Source organism: Oreochromis niloticus, linkage group LG3 (genome assembly GCF_001858045.2).
Source record: "Oreochromis niloticus isolate F11D_XX linkage group LG3, O_niloticus_UMD_NMBU, whole genome shotgun sequence".
Lineage (NCBI taxonomy): Eukaryota > Metazoa > Chordata > Actinopteri > Cichliformes > Cichlidae > Oreochromis > Oreochromis niloticus.
Genome location: NC_031967.2, coordinates 36,044,006 through 36,069,006, shown reverse-complemented (window position 1 = coordinate 36,069,006; position 25,001 = coordinate 36,044,006). Strand labels below are relative to the sequence as shown.

The following is a 25,001-nucleotide window of genomic DNA, read 5'->3' as shown; positions in this document are numbered from 1 at the left end:
CTACTACAAATAATAGATGATCACAACTCAGAAAGTAAACAAAATTAGAACAACAATAAATAAAAACATGAAACCTCTGGTGATTTGAGGTAAGATTGTTGTTACTACCAGAGACCAGCTGATACACTGGCTGAGACATCATTATACCTTTCTAGAACTTTCTAATTTGAAAAAGTGGGTTTGACATTTAAAAAAAAAAAAAACCTTTTCCATGTCCATGACTCTTTTGTTGAAGTCTGGATGACCAATCTCAGAGTATAATTTTCTTGTGGTGCTGGTAAATTTAATCCTCTGTTCATTCACAAATGCAAAAAATAATTTCTTATGATCCTCGTATAAGCATGTATAGTAAGTTTCACATTCATATTCTCTTTCAATCAGTGCACATATTACATACAAAAAAATATTTTTAAATCATTTAAAATCTAGGAGTGTGCTTTAAATGCATTGTTAGAAATTATCATGACGGAGCTAAAATTTAGGGGACATCATCTACCATTTTAGTGTTTCTACTCATGCAGGTGCATTTCACTGCATTTTGTGTTTAATAAATGTTTGTATTTGCCCGTGTGATTACATGATAATTATTTTACTGGATTTGTCTGTATCACTATTGATTTTGATTTTTACATGTGTATTTTTGTACATCGAACAAACCTGCTTCCACGCCACAAACAACAACAGCAACACAGAGTGAAAGTGTCACTCCAGGAGTCTCTACACATGGTCCTGACTCCTCCTGGCTTCTGGTTGTGCGTGCGTCCTTGGATGGTGTTTTGCTGATAGCTGTTTTCCTCATGCTCTTCTACATTAGTAAGACAAGGAGGAACTTTGGACTGAACACCAGAGAAAATGACACAAAGATGGAGGTGAGTTTGTGTCACTTGTTTTCTGTCTGTTGTTGCAGGTTTCAGTGAGTGTTGTTGATTCATGCTGTCAGTGTGACTTCAGACAAAGCTTACAATTGTTATATCGGACACCAAAATTTCATATACTGTGGCTTGCAAAAGTATTCGGTCCCATTGAACTTTTCCACATTTTGTCACATTACAGCCACAAACATGAATCAATTTTATTGGAATTCCAGGTGAAAGACCAATACAAAGTGGTGTACACGTGAGAAGTGGAACGAAAATCATACATGATTCCAAACATTTTTTACAAATAAATAACTGCAAAGTGGGGTGTGCGCAATTATTCAGCCCCCTGAGTCAATACTTTGTAGAACCACCTTTTGCTGCAATTCCAGCTGCCAGTCTTTTAGGGTATGTCTCTACCAGCTTTGCACATCTACAGACTGAAATCCTTGCCCATTCTTCTTTGCAAAACAGCTCCAGCTCAGTCAGATTAGATGGACAGCGTTTGTGAACAGCAGTTTTCAGATCTTGCCACAGATTCTCGATTGGATTTAGATCTGGACTTTGACTGGGCCATTCTAACACATGGATATGTTTTGTTTTAAACCGTTCCATTGTTGCCCTGGCTTTATGTTTAGGGTGGTTGCCCTGCTGGAAGGTGAACCTCTGCCCCAGTCTCAAGTCTTTTGCAGACTCCAAGAGGTTTTCTTCCAAGATTGCCCTGTATTTGGCTCCATCCATCTTCCCATCAACTCTGACCAGCTTCCCTGTCCCTGCTGAAGAGAAGCACCCCCAGAGCATGATGCTGCCACCACCATATTTGACAGTGGGGATGGTGTGTTCAGAGAGATGTGCAGTGTTAGTTTTCCGCCACACATAGTGTTTTGCATTTTGGCCAAAAAGTTCCATTTTGGTCTCATCTGACCAGAGCACCTTCTTCCACATGTTTGCTGTGTCCCCCACATGGCTTGTGGCAAACTGCAAACGGGACTTCTTATGGTTTTCTGTTAACAATGGCTTTCTTCTTGCCACTCTTCCATAAAGGCCAACTTTGTGCAGTGCACGACTAATAGTTGTCCTATGGACAGATTCCCCCACCTGAGCTGTAGATCTCTGCAGCTCGTCCAGAGTCACCATGGGCCTCTTGGCTGCATTTCTGATCAGCGCTCTCCTTGTTCGGCCTGTGAGTTTAGGTGGACGGCCTTGTCTTGGTAGGTTTACAGTTGTGCCATACTCCTTCCATTTCTGAATGATGGCTTGAACAGTGCTCCGTGGGATGTTCAAGGCTTGGGAAATCTTTTTGTAGCCTAAGCCTGCTTTAAATTTCTCAATAACTTTATCCCTGACCTGTCTGGTGTGTTCTTTGGACTTCATGGTGTTGCTGCTCCCAATATTCTCTTAGTCAACCTCTGAGGCCATCACAGGGCAGTTGTGGAGGTGTTTTGCAAAGAAGAATGGGCAAGAATTTCAGTCTCTAGATGTGCAAAGCTGGTAGAGACATACCCTAAAAGACTGGCAGCTGTAATTGCAGCAAAAGGTGGTTCTACAAAGTATTGACTCAGGGGGCTGAATAATTACTCACACTCCACTTTTCAGTTATTTATTTGTAAAAAAATGTTTAGAATCATGTATGATTTTCGTTCCACTTCTCACGTGTACACCACTTTGTATTGGTCTTTCACGTGGAATTCCAATAAAATTGATTCATGTTTGTGGCTGTAATGTGACAAAATGTGGAAAAGTTCAAGGGGGCCGAATACTTTTGCAAGCCACTGTAATTATGTAGGTATAACAGTATACATCAGATTTTACTGTCCATTCTGAGGTTATTTCACAACATCATCAGGGATGTCATATCTAAAAGTGTGAAAGCACCTTTAGTCCTGTTTCCTGACACTGCAGTACATCTAAGCTGCTCTGAAGCAAATCTGTTGAACTTCTTATGATATTTATAATGTTACATCCATGTTATTTGCTTCTCTGGAAATAAATATGTGTTTTTTAATTTTTTATTTCCATTTTTTGCACGAGGTTGTTTAAACTCTGTTATGCATCTCATGTTGTTATGTTGTTTGTCTTATTATCAGTTATCTCCCGGGTATGAAAACTTGGATCAAACGTCCAAACATAAAGAGTCCAAAAGGACCAGGACCAAAGCTGCTCTGCATTAATAAAGACCAAAATCTAATAATATTAACTTTACCTGTTTTAAATTTGGTCGATGTACAAGCTTATCTTCTTTTCCACAATCATTTCATTTTGATACTTTTGAGCATATTTCTGTAATTTTATGATCACCTCCCATATTATTTGCTTCACTCTGTTTCTGTATTGTTGGTGTACTATTGTAACTTCAGTAGCTGTATATTAAAAGTTAACAAGTAAAACTGATTCAATGTTATGATGACAAAGAACCTTGTCTTTATTTACCAGTGAAGTTTTTACTTTCTTTGTAACTATTGTTCCCCAAATGTAACTTTAACTGGAAGAGGTTGTACACATTTGGTTTTAATTCATATATTTTTGTCTAATGTACGATTTACAAATGTATGTGATTACTTCTGATATATTTAAAACTACTGGCTGTTGTTAGAAGATACAAAATTAAATATTTTTTTTGAAAATTCTAAATAATGTGATGTTTCCTTGAATTGAGTAATTACAGAACTTTCTTATTGATCTCAAGCTTAAGATTCATGTTAATGCTGCCTTTTGTGTTTAATAAATGTTTATATTTGCCCGAATGATAATATGATTCTCATATTACTGCATTTGTCTGTATCGCTATTGATTTAGTATTGATTTGTTTTGTGTTTATTGTTCAAGGTCAATGTTGACCTTGGAAAAAAATGTCTTGAAACCACATCAAGTAAAACATCACATGGAAGCTGTATGTTTCAGGAGTTTGGTTTTCAGTTTCCTTTGTACCTTTAAGTTTTGGATCTGTACAAACCTGCCATCGGCCTGCAATTATCAGCTCTTCTGTTCATGTTACACTATGCTTGACATAAGGTTTATATTATAACTGGTAATTACTACGTGAATCAGGTCACATTACCAAGCAATGCAAAAACAATGTAACAAGTACAGTAGTGAATTCATTCTTTAAATAACACAATGCATATTTAAAAAAATACCAGTAATATGGATGGATCTGCCTTTAAATGCTTTTAAATTTTCTCAAAGATGTTTTTAATAAAGGTGACATAAAAATAAAGAACACAAAAATGGCCTGTATTTGTATAGCGCTTTATTTAGTCCCTAAGGACCCCAAAGGGCTTTACACTACATTCAGTCATGCACCCATTCACACACACTGGTGATGACAAGCTACATTGTAGCCACAGCTGCCCTGGGGCGCACTTACAAAGGCGAGGCTGCCGGACACTGGCGCTACCGGGCTCTCTGACCACCACCAGTAGGCAACGGGTGAAGTGTCTTGCCCAAGGACACAACGACCGAGACTGTCCAAACCGGGGCTTGAACCGGCAACCTTCCAATTACAAGACGACCTGCCAACTCTTGAGCCACAATCACCCCAAAAATTCAAAGCAACAGGAAGTAGAAATAGAGTCAAATAAAACACAGAGCAAATACATGATACAGCACGGAGAGTTTAGCCTCAGTTATCAGTTTACAGTAGATAAAAATAAAAAGAGTTTTGGAGGATCTGTCAGGTTTGGTGGTGAACGTCCACTCCAGTGTGATGTTGTGGTTCTCCCCTGCCTGATAGCAGGTCTGTGTCACATTGACTACAAATGATCCTGTTGAGGAGACAGAGAGGGAAAGAGAGGAGCAGACACACTGAGAACTGGAACAAATCTGTTGTTGAGCTTTATTTGGAGTTCATAAAGTGAAGCTGTAAACTAACCAGAGACACATGAGGTGAGGATGATGAGCAGCAGGATCCTGCAGATCATCTTCTCCCTGTGAGAGGAGACAGAGGTGAGGAGTCATCAACACATGAGGTCAAAGGTCAAAAACAGTGTTGTAGTTACAGAGTTTGTCCACCAGGAGGCAAAAAAGTCCTTTGTTGTGTGTTCATATTATAAAAATATTAACTTATAAATAAATGTGTGTCCTGAGTGAACAAATCAAAGTGAATGAAAACAAAATCATTCAGTTGATTTTGGTTTGAACTCATTTCTATAATTATAAGTCAGATTGGAGCCTGAACAGTGTCTGTATACAAAATGTGTAGAAAAAGAAGTCTATAAATAAACATTGAAGGAGGAGTTTCTGCCTCGTTTAGATAAAACAACATAACTCTTTGATATGAAACTCCTTTGCTTCATAAAAATGGTCAGAACAAACAGAACAAAGTTGGATGTTAACTTGTGTTTAGTTTCTTTGTTTAATTCTGCAGGCCAAAAAGTTTGATGTCTTCAGCAAATTGCTATCTTGTTACCCTCTCATCTTTTCACTGCTTTAGTTTGTAAATAAAGTTGTTTTGCTGTCAAATGTAAAAAGGTTTCAGATCTTAATCTGGAACCAACAGTTTTACCAAACTGTTTTCGTTGTTGTTCATCTAAATGTGACTCTTACTGCAGTAATTAAATGCCATCATGCAACATAATTAAATGTGCAGTGAATGTCTAAAATGCTCTTGCACATCACCCAAATCAGTCTAAGTAAAGTGCTGTGTCACCATTTTCTCCTTTCAGATTACAGCTGAACGGTTGTATTTAAAAACCACCCTGCATGTCTACATGTTTTGTTTCCCAGGAAACAGACTTTCTTGTATTTCTTGTAAAGAACTTTCAAAATCTTTTGTTGAACATTGTCACTGAAATGTTTTCAATCCAGTCCTTGTACCTGACCATTTCCAGAGGAATGTTTTTTGTGTGTTTTGTCCAATAGTAATGAAAATCAAACCAAAAACTTGTTGTATTTCACGATGGCATGCAATGTGTTATAAAAAAAATTGAAAGAACATAAATGGGCCTAACAACTATCTGAAGCAGGTGAACAATATCTGAAAATCATATCTTTGAGAAACAGGAAAACAAAATAGCAAAGACATGCAACTCTGACACTCAGCAGAACATCACTCTCTTTATGGTTATCATCCATACACATGATACTGATCAATCATGACTGCACTTACATAACTTAAACTTAATGGAGTAAATGTAAAATACCTGACATGAAATAAACTGATCAGACTCAAACAAAGACTCATCCATGTGTTCTTCTGACACTGTGGTTAGATCACATTTATAGATAAGTGCGACAGAGTCACGCTTGATCGTCGCAAGTGCACAGAGTGGAAACAGTTTGGTGGCGTCTCCACAGACCTACTGTTGTTTATTTCTATCTTCACAGTTGCACATTAGAGCTCTGAAGCTTCAAACTGCATATGTTTAAACGTTACAGGTTACTCCGTGTATTCAGCTCTGATGCTCACCCACAGACTGAAAAGGAGACGAGGAAATCACTTTAGCTTGTCGCCAGATCATAGTGGAAACAGTTTTATTGGTTGAACAAAGGTTCTTGGTGACAAACAGCCTGTAAGTGCTGCTCCTGCATTTCCTGCATAAAGTTCCAGTGTTGCTACATTTTAAACACCCACACCTGTCTGCTCCCATCCTCCCACACATTTACTCTCTGTTTTGTGGAAACCATCTTAGTTTTTCACACTCTATCCCAGATGTAAACTGGTCAATCAGGTAGAGGAATAAATTAATAAATTAATACAAGCAACTTTAACCTGCTATAATCCGGTCTTTAAGTGATGACGCATGAACCCTGATTCCGGGTCCAAAGTACTCTGCGTTTATTAAGGCTGTTGTGTGTTTTTAACATGTTTTACTGCTTTCTATCTTGTTCTATTTAATCTGAACAAGCACCTAAAAAAAGTCAGTGATCACTGTCGGCCTCTCTCCGTTTTTATTACCACTGTTCATTTTAAAGATCAGTTTTAAAAACCTTACGATGTCTCTACAGCCCAGCCCATGCAGCAGTATATTAATGACTAACCTCGTATTGTGGATGAATTATCTCAGTTGTTCTCCTGACTAATTTCTAAGATTATTATTTCTAAGAGTAATAATGTTCAGCCACATATTTTAGCCTTACTTGTCAAATATGAATCATTTGTGTGTTTTACATTTAGTGTTTTTTGAGAAGCCTTATAATTGCCTAATTTTGTGTATTTGTTCTGTTACAAAAGCAGGCATTCTTACCTTTGTTTAATATTTTAATCAAACTTTTCATTTTAATTCAACACAAAAACAAAAACACTGCAAAAAATCCACAGAACAGAAACAGATCCAAACTCACTAGCAGTACATCCTCATTACATGTTGAGAAAAATCAAAAGCCTCAGCTTGGATAGGCTGATGCGGTTTCTTCTCTTACTTAGTATCTGCTTCTTCTTTAAACTGCAGCCAGTCATATTTATGTGTTTTTGCGACACACTCTCCTCCTCACCGATGTCTACCATCGCACTCATTGACTGAGAGGTTGTGGCTTGAGGAGCGATCCTGAAATATCTTCCAATACCAGTGTTTCATGTTTCAGGATCAATTCCTATATGAAAATATCAATATCTAATTGGATTAATTTTTTTTTAATTGTAAATATGACATAATAATCATTTTACAACAAACGTGTTGATTCTGAGGGGATCAGGTAAGAATGTGTTTTTCTGACTGGACTGATTTAATATGAAATGAAAACTGTGTTTATCCAGGAAATATAATCATAATATAACAGCTTACAGATTCCGTTCGGACTTACTAATGTTCTTCTGTTTCACAGATCTGGTTAAAATGGTTGGTTGTTATCGCACACAAACTGAGAGAGAAAACATCACATTGGTATGTTCCAATACTGCGTTTGGACTGAGGCAGTTTTTTTGTAAGAATGAGTGTAAGAATGAAGGGGAGATCCTCATTGACACAACTAATAACAAAGCTGAGAGTGGAAGATACAGCACTGAATACAGACCAGGCTCTACACCTGGACTGTATGCAACCATCACACAGTTGATCAAGTCAGACACAGGATGGTACATCTGTGGTTATGGAAACCCTCTGTCTCCAGATTCATACAGCAGTTTAAATGTTCTTGTTACTGATGGTAAGTTTCTTTTCAAAATAGTAAACACTTTTTCCATGTAACATATTCCATGTGCCTTAAAATACTACTACTACTAATAATACTAATAGTAAACGATCAAAACTCAGAAAGTAAAGTAAAGAAAATCAGAACAACATAAAATAATAACATGAAACTTCTGTTGATTTTGAGGTGAGATTGTTGTTACTGCCAGAGATTAGCTGTTACACTGGCTGAGAGATCATTGGACCTTTTCAGAAGTTTCTAAAATGAGATAGAGGGTTTGACAAAAAAAAGAAAGCTTTTTCCTTTAAGATGTCCATGTTTTTTTTGTGGAAGTCTGGATGACCAATCTCGGATTATTAATTTCTTTTCATGCTGGTAAATTTATTCCTCTGTTAATCCACAAATGCAAACCGTATTTCTTATAATGCTTTAAAAAACTTAAGAGACTGTCACGTGTAGTAGGTTTCACAATCATATTTTCTTATAATGCATGTGTTATCATAAAAATATATATATATTAAATGATTTAAAATCTCAAAGTATGTTTGTTTACATTTTTACAAATTTTAATGGCAGAGCTAAAATTTAGGGACATCATCTACCAAAGTGTGCTTTATATGAGATTTTCTCGTTTAACCCTAGAACACTATCGCCGGGTGATTTACACCCGGGAAAATACATTTACATGATTTCTCTCTCCTGCAGCTGTTTGCGTGTCGAGGAGCCTGTGCCTTCACCAGGGAAGTCTCAAATTTCCCAGGAATGGTTGGACCAAAGACCAGCTTTCCAGAGTCATTATTTTGTTTTAGGAGGGTTTTTTTTTCATTTTGTTAGACATGGCACAGTTGAAAGTAAAAGAAGACCACTCTAATTTGTCATGTGTTGTCATATTTTGATATATTTGATTACTTTTTATTGGTTATATTATATCGGGTAAAAATCACCGGGCACTAGTGATTGTGTTACTATTTATAGCGATAGTGTTGGGTTAATGTGTAAAAGAGTATTCGTTTATCCATCAGCTGATCTAATGAGTCTGAGACTGAACATGACTTTGTGGTCTATCTGAAAAAGTAGTAGTGATGTAAAGAACAGGAAAGCAGTCGAACACCCAAGAAAGCAGGCAGCTGAGTGATTGTAGGTCTTTCTTACTGAACTTAAGCTTCATGTTAATGCTGCATTTAGTTAGTCATAAATGTTTGTATTTACCTGTATGATGACATGATTTAAATTAGGGTGCATTTGCCTTTATCATTGTTGATTTAATAATCATATGCTTTGTGTTTATTGTTCACAGATTCAAACCCACCTACTTCCACACCACAAACAGCAACACAGAGTGAAAGTGTCACTGCAGGAGTCTCTACACATGGTCCTGACTCCTCCTGGCTTCTGGTTGTGCGTGCGTCCTTGGATGGTGTTTTGCTGATGGCTGTTTTCCTCATGCTCTTCTACATTAGTAAGACAAGGAGGAACTTTGGACTGAACACCAGAGAAAATGACACAAACATGGAGGTGAATTTGTGTCACTTGTTTTCTGTCTGTTGTTGCAGGTTTCAGTGAGTGTTGTTGATTCATGTTCAGTGGGACTTTCTCAGTGACATTTATTGAAAACAGCTGATGTTATCTGTTTTCAAAGTGTAATGATATTTTCTTGACCATCAGAGGGAAGTGAACACAAAGTGAATAATTTTTATAACAGACAGAAAGATTTTTAAGGAGGTATTACATAATTAAATCCCTGGAAAAAAATGTTGTTCTTCTTATTTTTAAAGTTCAGTTTGCATGAAACTGTGATAATGCATGAGATTATTGAAAATCTTTTTTGTATCTCGGGTTTTAAGTTTTTTTTGTTTATTTTTTCAGTAATCTAACACCTTCGTTTTTTAAAGATTGCTTTCATTATATATATTTGTTTTGAAATTAATTGTAAAAGATTTAAACCGCACTGATCTACAAAACCCCCGAACACAAGTTTAAAGTATGGCACTCCCGTTCAGGCTCTCCCTTTCATTTTTTCCCACAAGGATTTCTTCCCTTGGATCCAGTGGGTCCTTCGCTCTAATGCGCTATATACATTTTTTTTTTAAAAAGCTAGACTCTGGGTCAGGGGTCGGCAACCTGCGGCTCCGGAGCTGCATGCGGCTCTTTAGTCCTTATTTTGCGGCTCCGGGTGGTTTGGGAAAATAGAAGAAGTATTTCGCTGAAGTGCATTTTATTTGTGTTTAGTTCTTTTTTTTTTAACTTGTAGTTCTATATTTGAAGATTATTGTGATTTTGAAATATAAAGATAAAATTATATCTTATTATTTTTTTCAAAATAAGCGTCACACTCGCGGAAGCCGGTGTACCCGCCGAAACGCCGTGAATTTATCGAGACTTTCAACCCCAGGTAGGCCAATTATGGATCTTCGGATCCACATTATGTCAGCAGCTGTTCTCCACCGTGAACTATGTTAAAAACAAACACCGCTCCCGCCTCACAGATGACAGCTTACAGTCCTGCGTAAAGATGAAAGCCCCGATTTGCAGACGCTGGCTGTGTCCCAATTCAGGGTCTGCAGCCTTAAAGTACGCAGCCTCAACGATCCTCAAGGGCCGCGTACTCAAAGACTGCTAAGGCCGGAAGTGCGAGGCTCGTGAAATGGGACGGTCTAGCCTCCGTCGCGCTGCCCAGGTTGCCTAGCAACCATAACACCAACCGCTGGAAACGTTTCATACAGCTTTGTTTGACAGAAATGAAGGAGAACATATTTTGTTCGTGTGTTTGTTTCTACACGAGCTTTGTGTGATTTAATAAGTATCTGAGGCCGAGACCACAGGACTGTAAAACATGATTGTTGGCCTTCAGTTCTGTACTGAGCAGTCATTTAAGATTAGCTAGTAAATAACAATTAGCCAATGTTGCTCATGAGACTAAAGTCAGTGTAAATATGATATGGCCAATATTATAGTTATTATATTAATCATCGTAAGTTATTACAGCAGTGAGTTTGAACTCTCAAATCAAATCACTTCTATTGTCACATCACATGTGCAGGTACACTGGTACAGCACATGTGAGTGAAATTAGTTATGTTAAACTTTCCTAGCAGTCCTTCACAAACAGGGAACAGTCTGTCTATTCTCTCCATCTGTCAGCTGCTGCTGGCTCTTCCTCCTCCTCTTCCTCACACACTGCTGAGTTTGTCCTGGTGGATCATCAGGGGTGCAAAGCCTCACAGATGATGTGCAGCAGTGGGTCCCTCAGTCTGTCCTCACTCTGGACACTTGCAGTTGTCACACATGGAAATCAAATGTGTGATAAGCTGCAGGATTCAAACACAAGTGTAACTTATAAATACATGTTCATACTTTTATTCCACAATCAGAGAGAAAGAAACAGAGAGAGAGTGCAGGACAGACAGACAGGTGACAGTCTCAGGTGTACACACTGCTACAAAACAGCACAAGAGAAGGAGGATTTAGTGTTTGTGTTATTATGAGTGCTAAACAAGAAGAGTTCCCAGATGGTACAGTGGACACATGTGTGACTCCTGTGATTAAAGCATCTTTCTTTCAGCTTAACGAGTGAACCGTCAGCTCGTTCAAACACACGTTAAAGTCCGTTTGGCTCGACACCACCGAACAGAGGCAGCAATATAACATAGCTAACATTAACAGTGCAGTGAATCCTGCTTGTGCCGTCATATTCAGGACTGCAAACCGAGCAGCATCACTGACTTTCAGCTTGTTGTGTTTGTGGATATATGACTGACTTTAATTATCCATAAAATCATCACATTCTCTGTAAGATTAAGGTCAACTATTGTATTATTATATTTTAAAGGCTTTAAAACCAAGTAAACGCTGAAAGTACAAACATCGCTAATGGCAAATAACTTTGCCGACATGTGGCCAACAGTAATGTTTTAATGTTCCTCATTATTAAACATTTGCACATAAATAAGTGACATCATATTCAGTACTTACGTTGAACAGTTTACTCTTCGGCCGCCACGCTTCTGCCGTCTGCTGCAAAATTATCCACAGTGACTGCCGCGCTATGAATTGTGGGATATGTTGGGCCACGAAGTCTACACCGCCACAGCCTTAAAATTCAGGGAAATGACGGTCGCATTTCGAGCAGCCTTTGGTCAATCAGGTCAATCAGATTATGTCCGCTGTGACATAATCGGCCTTAAAATGCAGCCTAAGGCTGCAGACCCTGAATTGGGATACAGCTGCTGTGAGCAGAGGTTAGGTACCAGAAGTCTCATTGTAAACATATCACGACAGACCCGACGATGTTTGCATGGACATGCTTTTCAGCATCTCTTTATTGACCACTTTTCACACACGGTTGCTGTACGCATACAGCCGGCTGTAGCTTTTCAGCTCACAGCCCGAAAACACAACAGCAGAGAGAGCACAGACTTTAAGGCGTCGAGGCGTGATTGCAGGTTCCGCTCAGGTGCGTCCGACTCCCATGCAGTGGCACTGCAGACCACGCCCCGCCACACACATTAACAAGGTAAAATAGATATTTAGGCAGAATTTTGCAAATATCTTTTTTTTTTTTTTTTTTAGCGGCATAGTGCTTTTGTTCCAATTACTTTTTAAAAGTGGTGGCGGCTCACAACAGTTTTTGTTTGCTACATGGATCATTTTAGTTCAGCTGGGTGTCTTTGCTTTTGTTATATTTCTTTAAGAGGTCAAAATGTGTTAATTACATAAATAAAATGTAATTTTCTCTGTAGCACTTCATGGATTTCATAAGCAACACACTTTAGTTGCTCTGTGGATTCTTTTAAAAAGCAGTTAAAAACCTTTCTGTTCAAACAAGACTTTTGTTGATCTACGTATTTTATATTCTTTACATTATTTACATTTGATCTTTTACATTGTGTATAATCTCTATTGATTGTATTGTTTATTTTAATATTTGTGTACAGCGCTTTGTGACTGCCTGTCTGTGAAAAGCGCTTAATAAATAAACTTTACTTATTTACTTTAGATGTTCGCACAAAGCACAAAGGTAAAAAACAATATATATAGTGTTATCTTCATTTTAGATTTCAAAAAGTATTTGTGGCTCCCAGTGTTTTCTTTTGCGTGGAAACCGGGTCCAAGTGGCTCTTTGGGTGTTAAAAGGTTGCTGACCCCTGCTCTGGGTAAAATGTTAAGAGGATGTCTGGTTTTTGTTACCAATGCAGACACTTGGGTTTAGTTTCAATTTATTAATTATGTCAAATAAAAATATGAACTCGACTCAGTCATTGTGGGTGCGATTTGGTGTGAGCCTCCCTTCGATTACACTTAATTTATCATTAACAAAAGACAACATTCCCACATTTAGAGGATAGAAGAGTGGGCGGAGCCATTGAGCTTCGAGTCGTCAGCGAACCTCGCACCGTCTGTTTTCTTTTACGTCCGCCGAGCACACATAATAACACGGCTCCTTCGGGGTGAACTTCATTCGACTTTCCTTGTTCAAAGAAGAAACTGTAACCATGAGTGGAAGAGGCAAAGGTGGCAAAGGACTCGGAAAAGGAGGCGCCAAGCGTCACCGTAAAGTTCTCCGTGATAACATCCAGGGCATTACTAAGCCAGCTATCCGTCGTCTGGCTCGCCGTGGTGGTGTAAAGCGTATCTCTGGTCTGATCTACGAGGAGACCCGTGGTGTGCTGAAGGTATTTCTGGAGAACGTCATCCGTGACGCCGTCACCTACACTGAGCACGCCAAGAGGAAGACCGTGACCGCCATGGATGTGGTGTACGCTCTGAAGAGACAGGGCCGCACTCTGTACGGCTTCGGCGGTTAAACGCATTCACCTTAATTCATCAAACGGCTCTTTTAAGAGCCACACACTTTAATTTAAGAGCTTTGTTCTGCGGTGTTTCGTCTTGCTTTGGCAAAAAGTTCTTGTAGTTCAACACGTGACAGGATCTTCCCCACGAGATTCAGAGGTGGAGTATTACGGTGTAACTTAACACAATCAATTACAGCTTACATCCCAACACATTAGAACGCCTCCATTTTGCTACAGGCCATATTTAAAAAAAAAAAAAAAAAAAAAAAAAAAAAAAAAATTAAGGTATCTGTAATGCGTGATTTTGATTAACTTAAAATAATTGACATAGCCACAAACGGAACTTCAGAGGTTCCAGATCTAACCAATGCCACTGTTTTTAATACTCTCCTATAGCAGGAGTGTGAACATTCATAGACCAAATGAAAAACAAAACAGAATTCACTGATTTATCAGTTTATTTCTAAATGGCTTCTGGCCAGAAATCTGCTTTAAGCAGAAGTGTTTATTTATTTTGTTTTTAAAGATAACAACCCATCTTCAATCTAGGAGAGTGGTGCTCAATTTAAAGTTTTGTTAATTTGTAATTATAGACATGGATGAAGCCCTGTAAAGCTTTTGAAACTTCTTCCTCATGTGTGCCTGAAATGTCCACCAATCATTTCAGATCTTACTTTCTGAGAAGGCTTAAAAATTCAGTATTGAATAAGTGTGGGATTAAAGGAAAAAAAAAATAAAAGATGTAAAAATCATGGTCTTGATGACTTCACAGACAATAACATGAACAGAACAGTCTCACTATCCTGACAAACTTCATACGAGGAACATTATTAAAAATGTTTTTAGTACCCAGATTTTATGCACTTGAAATGCAACATGTCTGTTTAAACTGCAAACAAAGTATCAACGCCAACTGTAAATGCTCTGTGATGAAACGACGCACATCGCAAAAAGGTTGCCAGGTTGTCTGTTTATTTAACATGCTTCCAGGTAACAACAACAGCTCGTTTGACAAAGACCACATTTACAGATCAGAATTACAGAAAATACACCATACACAAAGTGTGTTTGCATGTAGCACACAGCTGTGGCTCGCTGTCGGTCTAAATGAATCTCAGACCTAAATGAGAGTTTGTAGGGATTTATAATTATAAGTCTGAACCTCTTTAATCTGCTCAGCTGTCTTGCTTTTAAGTTTTAGTGCAAGTACTTTAAGGAACAAACAATGAGACAATGTTTATGCTCTTACTACACAGATTTGTTTTTACAGCAAGTTTATAAAGAAGTCTGGGTAATAACTTTACAATTTAAGTCAGATTTGTATTCATGCAGTGAAACAGCTAAATGTGTTGCACACCCTGATAGACAAACAGGGCTGGCCCACTTCAGTTCTAGTGTGAACATGAGTTTGACACCTGTGGATTAAAGATTTAGTTTCATTACTTTAAGCAAGTGTACTCTCAGAGGTTGAGAGTGGATCTTAAAAGATCCGTTAGTTGGTTGAGGACAGTCGCTGGATTTTCTTTAGCTTTCTCAGTCTGCTTGGCCTGGATGTTGGGCAGCACACCACCCTGAGCGATCGTCACTCGGCCCAGCGGCTTGTTCAGCTCTTCGTTGCTGTGGACGGCCAGCTGTAGGTGGTGGAGGATCCTGGCAAGGGCCTAGATTTGGTTTTGGCATTGGTGGGGACGGATGATTCAACCACCGAACCCTGCCCTGTTTCTTTTTCTTTCCTTTTTGTCTTTGCTTCTTGATAAAAGAAGAGAAATATACTTGCCTACATGTGCTATTCTACGTGCTTTTAAACCATTTAAAATTACAATTCATAGTTTTATATGTGAATTTTATAATGTTAAATTACTATTAAACAAATAGTACTAAGTATTTAGTTTACTTCAGCCATATTCCATATAAATCAGGTATCATACAAAAATAAAAACAGTCATGACAATAAAAGAATATGACTTTAAGGACTTAACAACATTACTTCAGTTATAGTACACCAACATCTCTGATACATTAGCACTAAGGGAACACTGAATGACCTGGTGGTTTTTGTCCATAAAACTACTCATCTAAGATGACCACAAAGTAAAAGATCTCTCAGCAAAATGATGCAACATTTTAGGCACTATCGCCCCGATCAACTCAGTGAGCTGGGATTTTTTATTCTAAACATGAACTACTGTTACAGCAACAGACATGGACTACTGGTGCCCCACACAACAACTCAATGTCCACTATGTGAAGGAGCCAAACACATGCCTTCTCCTCTCGTTAACTGAGATAAACTGCTGGCATATTTGTTTTACATCCATACTGTCCAGTCTCTCCTGGTGGACATGGCACACAGCAGCATTGTTTAATCTCATTTGAGTCATTGTTGACCTGAGCCATGTTTTTAGTCTTGTGAGAGCACTGAAGCTTCTTTCAGCCTCAGCCGAGGATACCGGGATGACTAAAAGCAGCCTGACAATTGTCATGATAATAAATACTAGTTAATCTATAGCACCAAATCATCAGTCAGTCACCTGTGACCTCGCCTCTTCACCTCTGTCACCTGATAAATAACAGTGAGACATTCCAAATACATGCAGTCACACATGTGCTTCAAATACAGTCATGAACCAACAAGTCATCATCACATTCCACCTGTGATCTTGTGTCACCGTTACTCTCTGAGCTTTGTGTTGGTTCTTCTGTCACCTGACAAATAGGACATACATGACAATAAGAATAAAATGTGGAGCTGCTTCAGGGTTTCTGTCACTTCGTGCAGATCTTGACTCATCAGTAATGTTTGTAGATTGAGTGCATTTTTAAAACAATTTGTGCAAACTGCACTACAAGGTGGAATATTTGCAAAATCATGACCACCTCATGATATTTTGTCTCAAAAATTAAGACAAAAGACAGCACCATGAGGATGGAATTATTGTGTCACCAACATTTTAACGTTAGACATAATTTTAACAGCCTCTGTAAACTAATATCCTGGCTTGCTCGAGGCTGCCGTTTTCTCTGACAGTTTCAATCAAAATTAGAAATGCTACTCTGAGACTGAGATAACTAATAGTGCTGCCTGTTGTGCAGTTAGTTTCCAAAACACGTTATTCATGGTTACATACAATTTTAGAGTGATGTGGGCCAAAGCCTAGCATAGCCTGTAACGTTATTAGGACGGACAAATTTTGTGAGTGAACTTGACTTTAAGTGACTTACAGATTTCCTGGAAAAATACTTTCTTATATCCAGGTTCTTCCTTTTTGCTGCCATCCTCCTCTCCTCCTTGCAGGTCCTCGCAGCGCAGGCTTAGTGCTGCTAAAACTAAACAGAGCTCCCTGAAAGGCACAGCCAATCACATTGGCCATATTTGTCACATGAGCTTCTTAGTGTTAGAGGTGAGAAGGTCAATCCAACTATTTACAGTATACACACACCAGCACTGTTATAGGTTATGAATCATTACCAGCAGAACAGGACTGATACTGTTTCCATCCTTAAAGTTACTTCAAAGAATTGTGTAAAAATTTTAAATATATTTTAGTAAGGGGAAAAAAAAGAGCACCTGAAAGATGTTTAGAAGACTGTTTAAAAATAAATAAATCTGATTCATGTTAGGCTTACTGTCATGTCTATAGTATTTTATAGCACATTTAAACAACAGGAGTTTACCAAAGGTACTTGAGAGCACAGGGTTTATCATGTTGCCCTAGCATAAAGCACTCCAATGTGATGAGCTTTTGGGGGGGGGGGGGGGAACCAAAAAAAAAACCCAAAAACTAAGTGAATAAATAAAGGAGGGAGCCATTCTAGCATACAACAATTCATGCTAAAACTGAAAGAGGCATTTTGCAACTGAAGTCAGTGAATTCCACCTTCATGCCGACTGTAGTTTCTAGTATAGAAAGAGCATGAAGATTAGAGTGTGAATATACTATTGATGTAATAATAAAGGAGCGAGCTCTTGGTGTGAGTGAGGTGGCTCTGAAAAGAGCCTTTGTTGGTACGAGAGCGTGTAGCTTAAGCTCTCTCTCCGCGGATGCGACGAGCCAGCTGGATGTCTTTGGGCATGATGGTGACCCTCTTGGCGTGGATGGCGCACAGGTTTGTGTCCTCGAAGAGTCCGACCAGGTAAGCCTCGCTGGCCTCCTGCAGAGCCATGACAGCAGAGCTCTGGAAGCGCAGGTCGGTCTTGAAGTCCTGGGCGATCTCGCGGACCAGGCGCTGGAAGGGCAGCTTGCGGATCAGCAGCTCGGTGGATTTTTGGTAACGGCGGATCTCACGCAGAGCCACGGTACCAGGCCTATAACGGTGAGGCTTCTTGACGCCTCCGGTGGCCGGGGCGCTCTTACGAGCGGCCTTGGTGGCCAGCTGCTTCCTGGGGGCTTTGCCGCCAGTAGACTTGCGAGCGGTCTGCTTGGTTCTTGCCATTCTTTCTCTCTTTGCTTTCCCTGTGCTAACAGCAGAAAATGTAGAAACTACAGGAGACTCGCTGCTCTTAAAGTGTGTGACAGGATGTGACGCGGTGCCGCTCCGGCTCGTGATTGGAGAGGGGCTCCACGTGGTGCTCAGCACCGTTCAGAGGAGCACCGCCCCGCCTCGGTGTGTGCCGCTCATTGGAGAAAAGTGCATTGAAATTGCGCGCTGCCGCAAGCCTCTCTGCGATTGGTGCGTGACGAAGCTGCCCGCGCTCCGCGGAAATATAAGCGAGGCTTTGAGCAGATCGGACCACATTTCCTTTCAGTGTTGATACTCTAAAGAAGATAGCATCAAAATGAGTGGTCGCGGAAAAACCGGAGGCAAAGCCAGGGCTAAGGCTAAGACCCGCTCATCCCGTGCCGGGCTTCAGTTCCCCGTGGGTCGTGTCCACAGACTGCTGCGCAAAGGCAACTATGCGGAGCGTGTGGGAGCCGGCGCCCCCGTTTACCTGGCAGCTGTGCTCGAGTACCTGACCGCTGAGATCCTGGAGCTGGCTGGCAACGCAGCCCGCGACAACAAGAAGACTCGCATCATCCCACGTCACCTGCAGCTGGCTGTGCGCAACGACGAGGAGCTCAACAAGCTCCTGGGGGGAGTCACCATCGCTCAGGGTGGTGTGCTGCCCAACATCCAGGCTGTGCTGCTGCCCAAGAAGACCGAGAAGCCCGTCAAGGCCAAGTAAACGCAAAGCGCTCGGCTTCACCAACAACAAAGGCTCTTTTAAGAGCCACACACTTCTCTCTGAGCAAACATCCTTCTTCTTATTACTTTGTCTTTAACAACTTGTGTACTGGGAGATGTAGATTATGCATCTTGATTCATTGGCAAATGTACATTCATTCACTTAATCTTTCACAGTAAGGGATTATAATCCACATTCAAAAAAAAAAAAAAAAATATTAACTCCTTAGCAGTGTGTGTTTGTATTATTCACAAGACAAGAACAGAGATTCCCTTTGGGTCTCAAAATAAAACCAAAGCAAAAAGCTTCCGTCTCTCCTGCTGTGTGATTAAGGCTCGTGCCTTGTTCAACCTCATTGCTCATCTTACTGATTTAAAATAAATGGGATATCACTAATTATTAGCTTCATAACTATGACTATAAACATGCATCATGGTTCACTCGCTTGATAATTAAAGCAGATCCACAGCTCATGGAAACAGACAACACGCAGTTCATGATACGTGTGCCAAGACCTCAAACCTTGTCAAACACAATAGGAAATCAGAACAGGAGGAGGAGGAGAGGGACGGGTGGAGTTCTTTGCTACTGCAGAAACTATCCAGGTACAGAGGGAGGAAAATGTGGAGCTGTTAGCAACATGTTCAGCACTGCTGCTGAATTTGGGACATTTTGCAAAGTCACTTACATCTACGCTCAGGTTTTTGTGTCTATTGTGAGTAGAATAAAACGATTAGAAGAATAGAAAGTGCTCAGGTTTGCTTAGATAACAGGGGGCGGCTGGAGATCAGAACAACAGGAAATCATTGGTAAGTGTGGGTTTGGTTAGAATGACTTTTTCAACCTCTGTTTTAAGGACAATAGTGGATTTTTGTTCTCAAAGCATTTCATGCGACCTTAAAACTCTCAAGAATGACATTAAGTTGCTGAACCCTGACCTCTGACGTGCCAAATCACTTGGTTCAGCTATAAACTTTGGTGTGTAACTGTATAGTGTGAAAAATGTATTGACAGTGAGGGCCTGCCTGTTATAAAATGAGGAGTAAAAGCTGACTCAGCCAGATAAACAGGAAGCCACAGTTACTAGCCTGGGGGAAGAACAGCCCCCCAGACTGAACAACAGAATTAGTGGAAAACTGAGGGGGACCCAGGGCAGCCCCAGACTCTTCTTCAGCTGGGATATCCAAAGAATCATGAGGTCAAGAAGTAAACCTCAAGACTATATTTTGAAATAAAAGAATTGCCCGCATCCTTAATGCTACAGAACTCCATTAGTTCAAATGTACATGAATCAAATTGGTTATGAAATGAGTAATGAAATAAATACATGGTAAAATAAACAGCTGTATGGGTTCATCTTGCAATAAAATGTGTCCTTGAAATCACCAAATATCAATTCAATTGGCCTAGATTTAGTCAGGTAAGGTTGTAGAGTAGAGCATTTCGAGTGGATTATATATTGGCTGAGTATCGTTAAAATATACAGTGTACTTCCACCACAACAGCCAGTGTAGGTGTAAGTGAAAAATATCTCCTATATAGACAATAACATGCATCTATAAATGTAATATTTTCAGTCACATTTGTTGTTTTTTTTAATAAAATATTTTATAATATTAATAAAATATATATTTTAATATTAAAATGTAGGTGATAACTTTTAAAGGTGTATTTTGTGTATGATAGTGTTTCATAGAAAAATGAGAAGTGGTGTGATGTCTTGTACTATGAAGGTATGATTGTAAATATTGAGTTGTTAATATTTGTATTGTTGTCTTTTCTGGAGTTGTAGACTTCTGCAGACAGCACTAATGTGCATCATGATACTAATAAAAGTTGTACATGTAATGAGAGAAATGGGGAAAAGTGTGTGCTTTAACAATAAGGACACTATTGTGAATAACAGAGTGGTGAGTGAGTGTGAGGAAGGAGCTCTTGTGTGTTGCTGTGGTGGCTCTGAGAAGAGCCGTTGTTGAGTGTGAGTGGTGGCAGCTCACTTCTTCTTGGCTGCTGTGGCTGCCTTCTTGACTTTGGGCTTGGCGGCCTTCTTGGCGGGGGACTTCTTTGCTGCGGGAGCCTTCTTCAGCACCTTCTTGGGGCTCTTGGCCGCCTTCTTGGGGCTTTTGGGCGCTTTCTTGGCCGCCGCCGCGGGCTTCTTGGCTTTCTTGGGCGACTTCTTAGCGGCCGCGGGCTTCTTAGCGGCTGCGGGCTTCTTGGCTGCTGCTGCCTTCTTGGGCGACTTCTTAGCAGCTGCTGCCGGTTTCTTGGCTTTGGCAGCGGCGGGCTTCTTGGCTTTAGGAGCGGCTTTCTTTGCGGGCTTCTTGGCTTTGCTCTCAGTAGCCTTCTTGTTCATCTTGAAGGATCCGGAGGCGCCGGTGCCCTTGGTCTGCACCAGAGTGCCCTTCGCCACCAGGCTCTTGATGGCGGTCTTGACGCGGGCCTTGTTCTTGTCCACATCGTAGCCTCCGGCAGCCAGAGCCTTCTTGAGAGCGGCTGCGGACACGCCGCTGCGCTCCTTGGAAGCGGCCACGGCTTTCACAATCAGCTCGCCCACGCTGGGGCCGACCTTCTTGGGCTTGGAAGCCGTCGTCTTCTTCTTGGTCGCCTTGGCCGGGGCGGGAGCAGGTGCGGGAGCTTCCTCGGACATTTTCCTCTTTCGCGTCTGAACGAGAGTCAAAGAGATTCACGGTACAGTGATGGCAAGTCGGAAGCGCCACGCTGCACTTAAACGCACCATGAGAACCGTGGAGAGTGAAGGCAGCGCGCGCAGCTCTCGCGTGTGCCCCGCAATGCTTCATTTTGTGTTTCGTGTCTCGGGATCAAAGAGCTCAAAGTGAGTTTGTGAGCAGCACTGCAGGCCGACAGTGGAGCAGTCCACAGCGGGCTTGTGTCTCCTGGTGCAGGCCTCGTGTCGGGCTCTCGTGCTCTCTGCTCTCGGTTCGTGGAGCTCCTAAAGCTCAGCGACTCGGTGCGGAGCTCAGCGCTGCTCGGCGGCTTCTTGCACTCTTTTCTCTGCTAAAACCGATGGAGCTGCAGCAGAGCTCCGTAAAAAGCCTTTTCCAGCTGATACACATGTTTGTTCACGCACTCCGAGTTAAAAGCAGCATCTGGTGAGCGCGGCTGTGGGACAAAGTGACGCCGCGAGCTCCCAGCAAACACACCGATGCTGCTGGAGGCCCACGGAGCAGCGACACTTCTGTGACAGCTGCTGACTTCTAACCAAAGCACAGTTTCACTCACATTGTTGCACATCAGAAGCTTCATTAGTGACCTTACAGCAGCTCGCTTCCACACTTTGGCTCTGATCTCTTAGTCTGCATTGACTCTGTTTCCTTCTACAGTTACTGACTCTACAATAAACAACAGCAGTCAATGAACACGTGAATACACACATGTGTAATACTCTACCTGCTAAAAACATCCACCATCTCACTGTTAAACCTTGTCTTGTTGTTGCTATTAGTCAAACATTATTTTATCATTGTATCTATTTTATTTATTTAATCATAGTAATATTATTGTAATTATTTGCTATTTATTTTATCCTGCTATGCCCATGTCGGTGCATTTCCCAGCTCTGGGCCTAATAAAGCTTATCTCGTATCCTGGATAGTGACCTCAGTTTAATCTAGTATAGTTTCTTTACTTATGCCCAGTATATCTCTGCTGCTCTTTCTGGAGGATTCTGTGATTCTTCCACCTACTGAAAAATATGTAAACACAGATTTTTGTCCAAGATAAGTAAAATGCTGATACCTTCCACCCACTCCATCATGTGATGACCAGTCACAGCAGTGGGTTTAGTGAGAGACTGAAATTACCAAAATTCACCTCTGAACACCAAAAGAAATCATTCCTACCTATCCCCCCTGTACAACTCCATCTTATGCACAGCAATTACTACAATAGTTGCATCATATAAAGGCAGATAGAAAGTGAAAGGTGGCTGCAGAGCCATCAAATTAGGAATTAGATTGAAGATGCTTTGATGGAAATTCCTTGTTGGTCATTGCTATGAAAGATTGAAGGACACAGAGCCTGACTGTGGCATAGGCAGTACAGGCAAATGCTAAAGGTGTCATCCATCCAGGGGCACAAGTGGGGGAAAATACAAAAAAAAAAAAAAGTAGTAATGATACCAATTTATATCTTTCTTAGTATACCTTTTGGCCTCAAGTTGGCCAATTTTGGCCCTCTGATAATCCAACAAACCACCCCTTTATGTATCATAGTTGTTAGTCTAGTTGTGTGTTTATAATGTTATAGTGCGCATCAAGTCAAGTGGCTTTGTCATTTCAACCATGTGAAGTGGTTGAGTACACAGCGAAGCAGACACCAAGACCATGGTGTTGCATATAACAGACACAGGACCACGTCAATCGGATGTGGAAAAACTGCAACAAAACAAATACAGACGACTAAAACACTACAGACGCAACAGTGCAATAGAAAGCTGCGAGTGTCAAATATAAAGTCGCATTAATGCTTTATTTGTAGTGTTTGTCTTTCTCAAAATCTAAAAACCAGAAAAACATTTCAGTCGTCTGGGTCTGTGCAGCGGATTAATACCACCCAGTGACACAAAGGTCTACATCCGCGATTTAAGTAGTTACCAACATAGTAACTGCATATTTGTCAGTAGGAAGTATGCTCGTCAGTTTAAAGTGTGTGGCTCTGAAAAGAGCCGTTGGGTTGACGTCTGATAGCCAGTTTACTTGGAGCTCGTGTACTTGGTGACGGCCTTGGTGCCCTCAGACACGGCGTGCTTGGCCAGCTCACCGGGGAGAAGCAGGCGCACTGCGGTCTGGATCTCCCTGGAGGTGATGGTGGAGCGTTTGTTGTAGTGGGCCAGGCGAGATGCCTCGGCAGCGATGCGCTCGAAGATATCGTTGACAAACGAGTTCATGATGCTCATGGCTTTGGAGGAGATCCCGGTGTCGGGGTGGACCTGCTTCAGCACCTTGTACACGTAGATGGCGTAGCTCTCCTTCCTGGTCTTTCTCTTCTTCTTGCCGCCCTTGCCGGCGGTCTTGGTCACGGCTTTCTTGGAGCCCTTCTTGGGCGCGGACTTGGCGGGTTCAGGCATTTTCCTTCTCCGATACTCTGCAGCAACGAATAAGCTCTGTGACTGAGAGCAGCGCTTTTTATACAGGCTGTATGCTAATACCACTGCGCAGGCCCTCGGAGCTCATTGGTGGAGCCGCACAGTGGGCCGGACGTTGTGTTGGAGGGAATTTGTGTATTTTGCTGAAACAGGCCCGCATCTAACAAAGACAGTGGACTGTGTGATTCTGTCCTCGTTTGCTGAAACAGTCATTTGTTCTAAACGAGCAGTAAATGTAGAGCTCTGTGTGGCAGATATGGATGTGTTAGTATCAGTATTATCTTCACCAACAATGAAACAATTCCACCTGGTTTCCTGTCTCTGTGTTTCTGTAGCGCCCATGTAACCTGGTGATACTCACAGTTTACCGTCACCAGCACACAGCTTTAAAACTTCGCTGAGTCTTAGCTCTCAGTGGAGATTAAACACTGGGCATAATTAGGTTCTGTCTGTCGGGTCACGTTTACTTCACTGTTTTATTTACAACTAATCAAATCGGTTTGGCTCATATTAAAGTTACGTTTCATAACTGCATAGTTTTAGTGAAGTTTAATGTCTCACTACAGCACACATTAGACTGAACCATTCACTTTTCTTTATTATCTGGTGTTCATATATTTTTTAACTGTGGATTTTGAATTTAAACTAACATTAAAAATCTTAAAAAGGAGGAAAAAGAAGGTACACTTCCACCGGGAGGATCAGTGTCTGAAGCAGCATGTTGTTCGTGTAGGATCATTTTCTGTGGGAGAACACAGACATGACCCGCGAATTAGATTGGTAGATGACCGTTAGATTAGTTGATGCTCCCAACACTTCCACGAGAACAAAATATTTATGGTGTGAAAACATTCATTTAGTAGCCAAGTGTGTGTAAGTGTTACCGAAATGGTTTGTGTATAAAAAAGATTAATATTTGGTTCCAGCAGTTAAAATATTTTTTCCTTGTAATTTGTTGTGGTTCATATTGTGATGGTGTGTTTTTTGTTGAGTATGAGACGCGTTTATCTTGGCAC

General features: G+C 40.8%; 6 protein-coding genes across 7 annotated transcripts in view; 3 read left to right on the top strand and 3 right to left on the bottom strand.

The window, feature by feature from the left end:
• Positions 1–4,069, top strand: part of LOC109198941 (polymeric immunoglobulin receptor) — a 204,059-nt gene extending 199,990 nt beyond the window's left edge. For both annotated transcript variants that reach the window (XM_025902128.1, XM_019354275.2), the window contains 2 exons: positions 685–869; positions 2,945–4,069. In XM_025902128.1, coding sequence (XP_025757913.1) covers positions 685–869; positions 2,945–3,028 — 269 coding nt within the window. In that variant the 3' untranslated portion in view covers positions 3,029–4,069. The remainder of the gene's footprint in view (positions 1–684; positions 870–2,944) is intronic.
• Positions 4,070–13,349: 9,280 nt separating this feature from the next.
• On the top strand, positions 13,350–13,773 carry LOC100691120 (histone H4). Its single transcript, XM_005455857.4, has one exon. The coding sequence runs from the start codon at positions 13,418–13,420 to the stop codon at positions 13,727–13,729; it is 312 nt and encodes a 103-aa protein (XP_005455914.1). The 5' UTR covers positions 13,350–13,417; the 3' UTR covers positions 13,730–13,773.
• Positions 13,774–17,698: 3,925 nt separating this feature from the next.
• LOC109198958 (histone H3) lies at positions 17,699–18,236 on the bottom strand. Its single transcript, XM_019354320.2, has one exon. It carries the CDS (start codon positions 18,149–18,151, stop codon positions 17,741–17,743), a length of 411 nt encoding a protein of 136 aa, XP_019209865.1. The 5' UTR covers positions 18,152–18,236; the 3' UTR covers positions 17,699–17,740.
• A 218-nt stretch (positions 18,237–18,454) lies between these two features.
• On the top strand, positions 18,455–18,931 carry LOC109198960 (histone H2A). The gene has a single exon (XM_019354323.2). The coding sequence runs from the start codon at positions 18,495–18,497 to the stop codon at positions 18,879–18,881; it is 387 nt and encodes a 128-aa protein (XP_019209868.1). The 5' UTR covers positions 18,455–18,494; the 3' UTR covers positions 18,882–18,931.
• A 1,937-nt stretch (positions 18,932–20,868) lies between these two features.
• LOC109198946 (histone H1-like) lies at positions 20,869–22,301 on the bottom strand. Its single transcript, XM_019354292.2, has one exon. It carries the CDS (start codon positions 21,526–21,528, stop codon positions 20,875–20,877), a length of 654 nt encoding a protein of 217 aa, XP_019209837.1. The 5' UTR covers positions 21,529–22,301; the 3' UTR covers positions 20,869–20,874.
• Positions 22,302–23,546: 1,245 nt separating this feature from the next.
• LOC100691388 (histone H2B 1/2) lies at positions 23,547–24,009 on the bottom strand. Its single transcript, XM_003451161.5, has one exon. It carries the CDS (start codon positions 23,965–23,967, stop codon positions 23,593–23,595), a length of 375 nt encoding a protein of 124 aa, XP_003451209.1. The 5' UTR covers positions 23,968–24,009; the 3' UTR covers positions 23,547–23,592.
• Between the last annotated feature and the right edge of the window lie 992 nt (positions 24,010–25,001).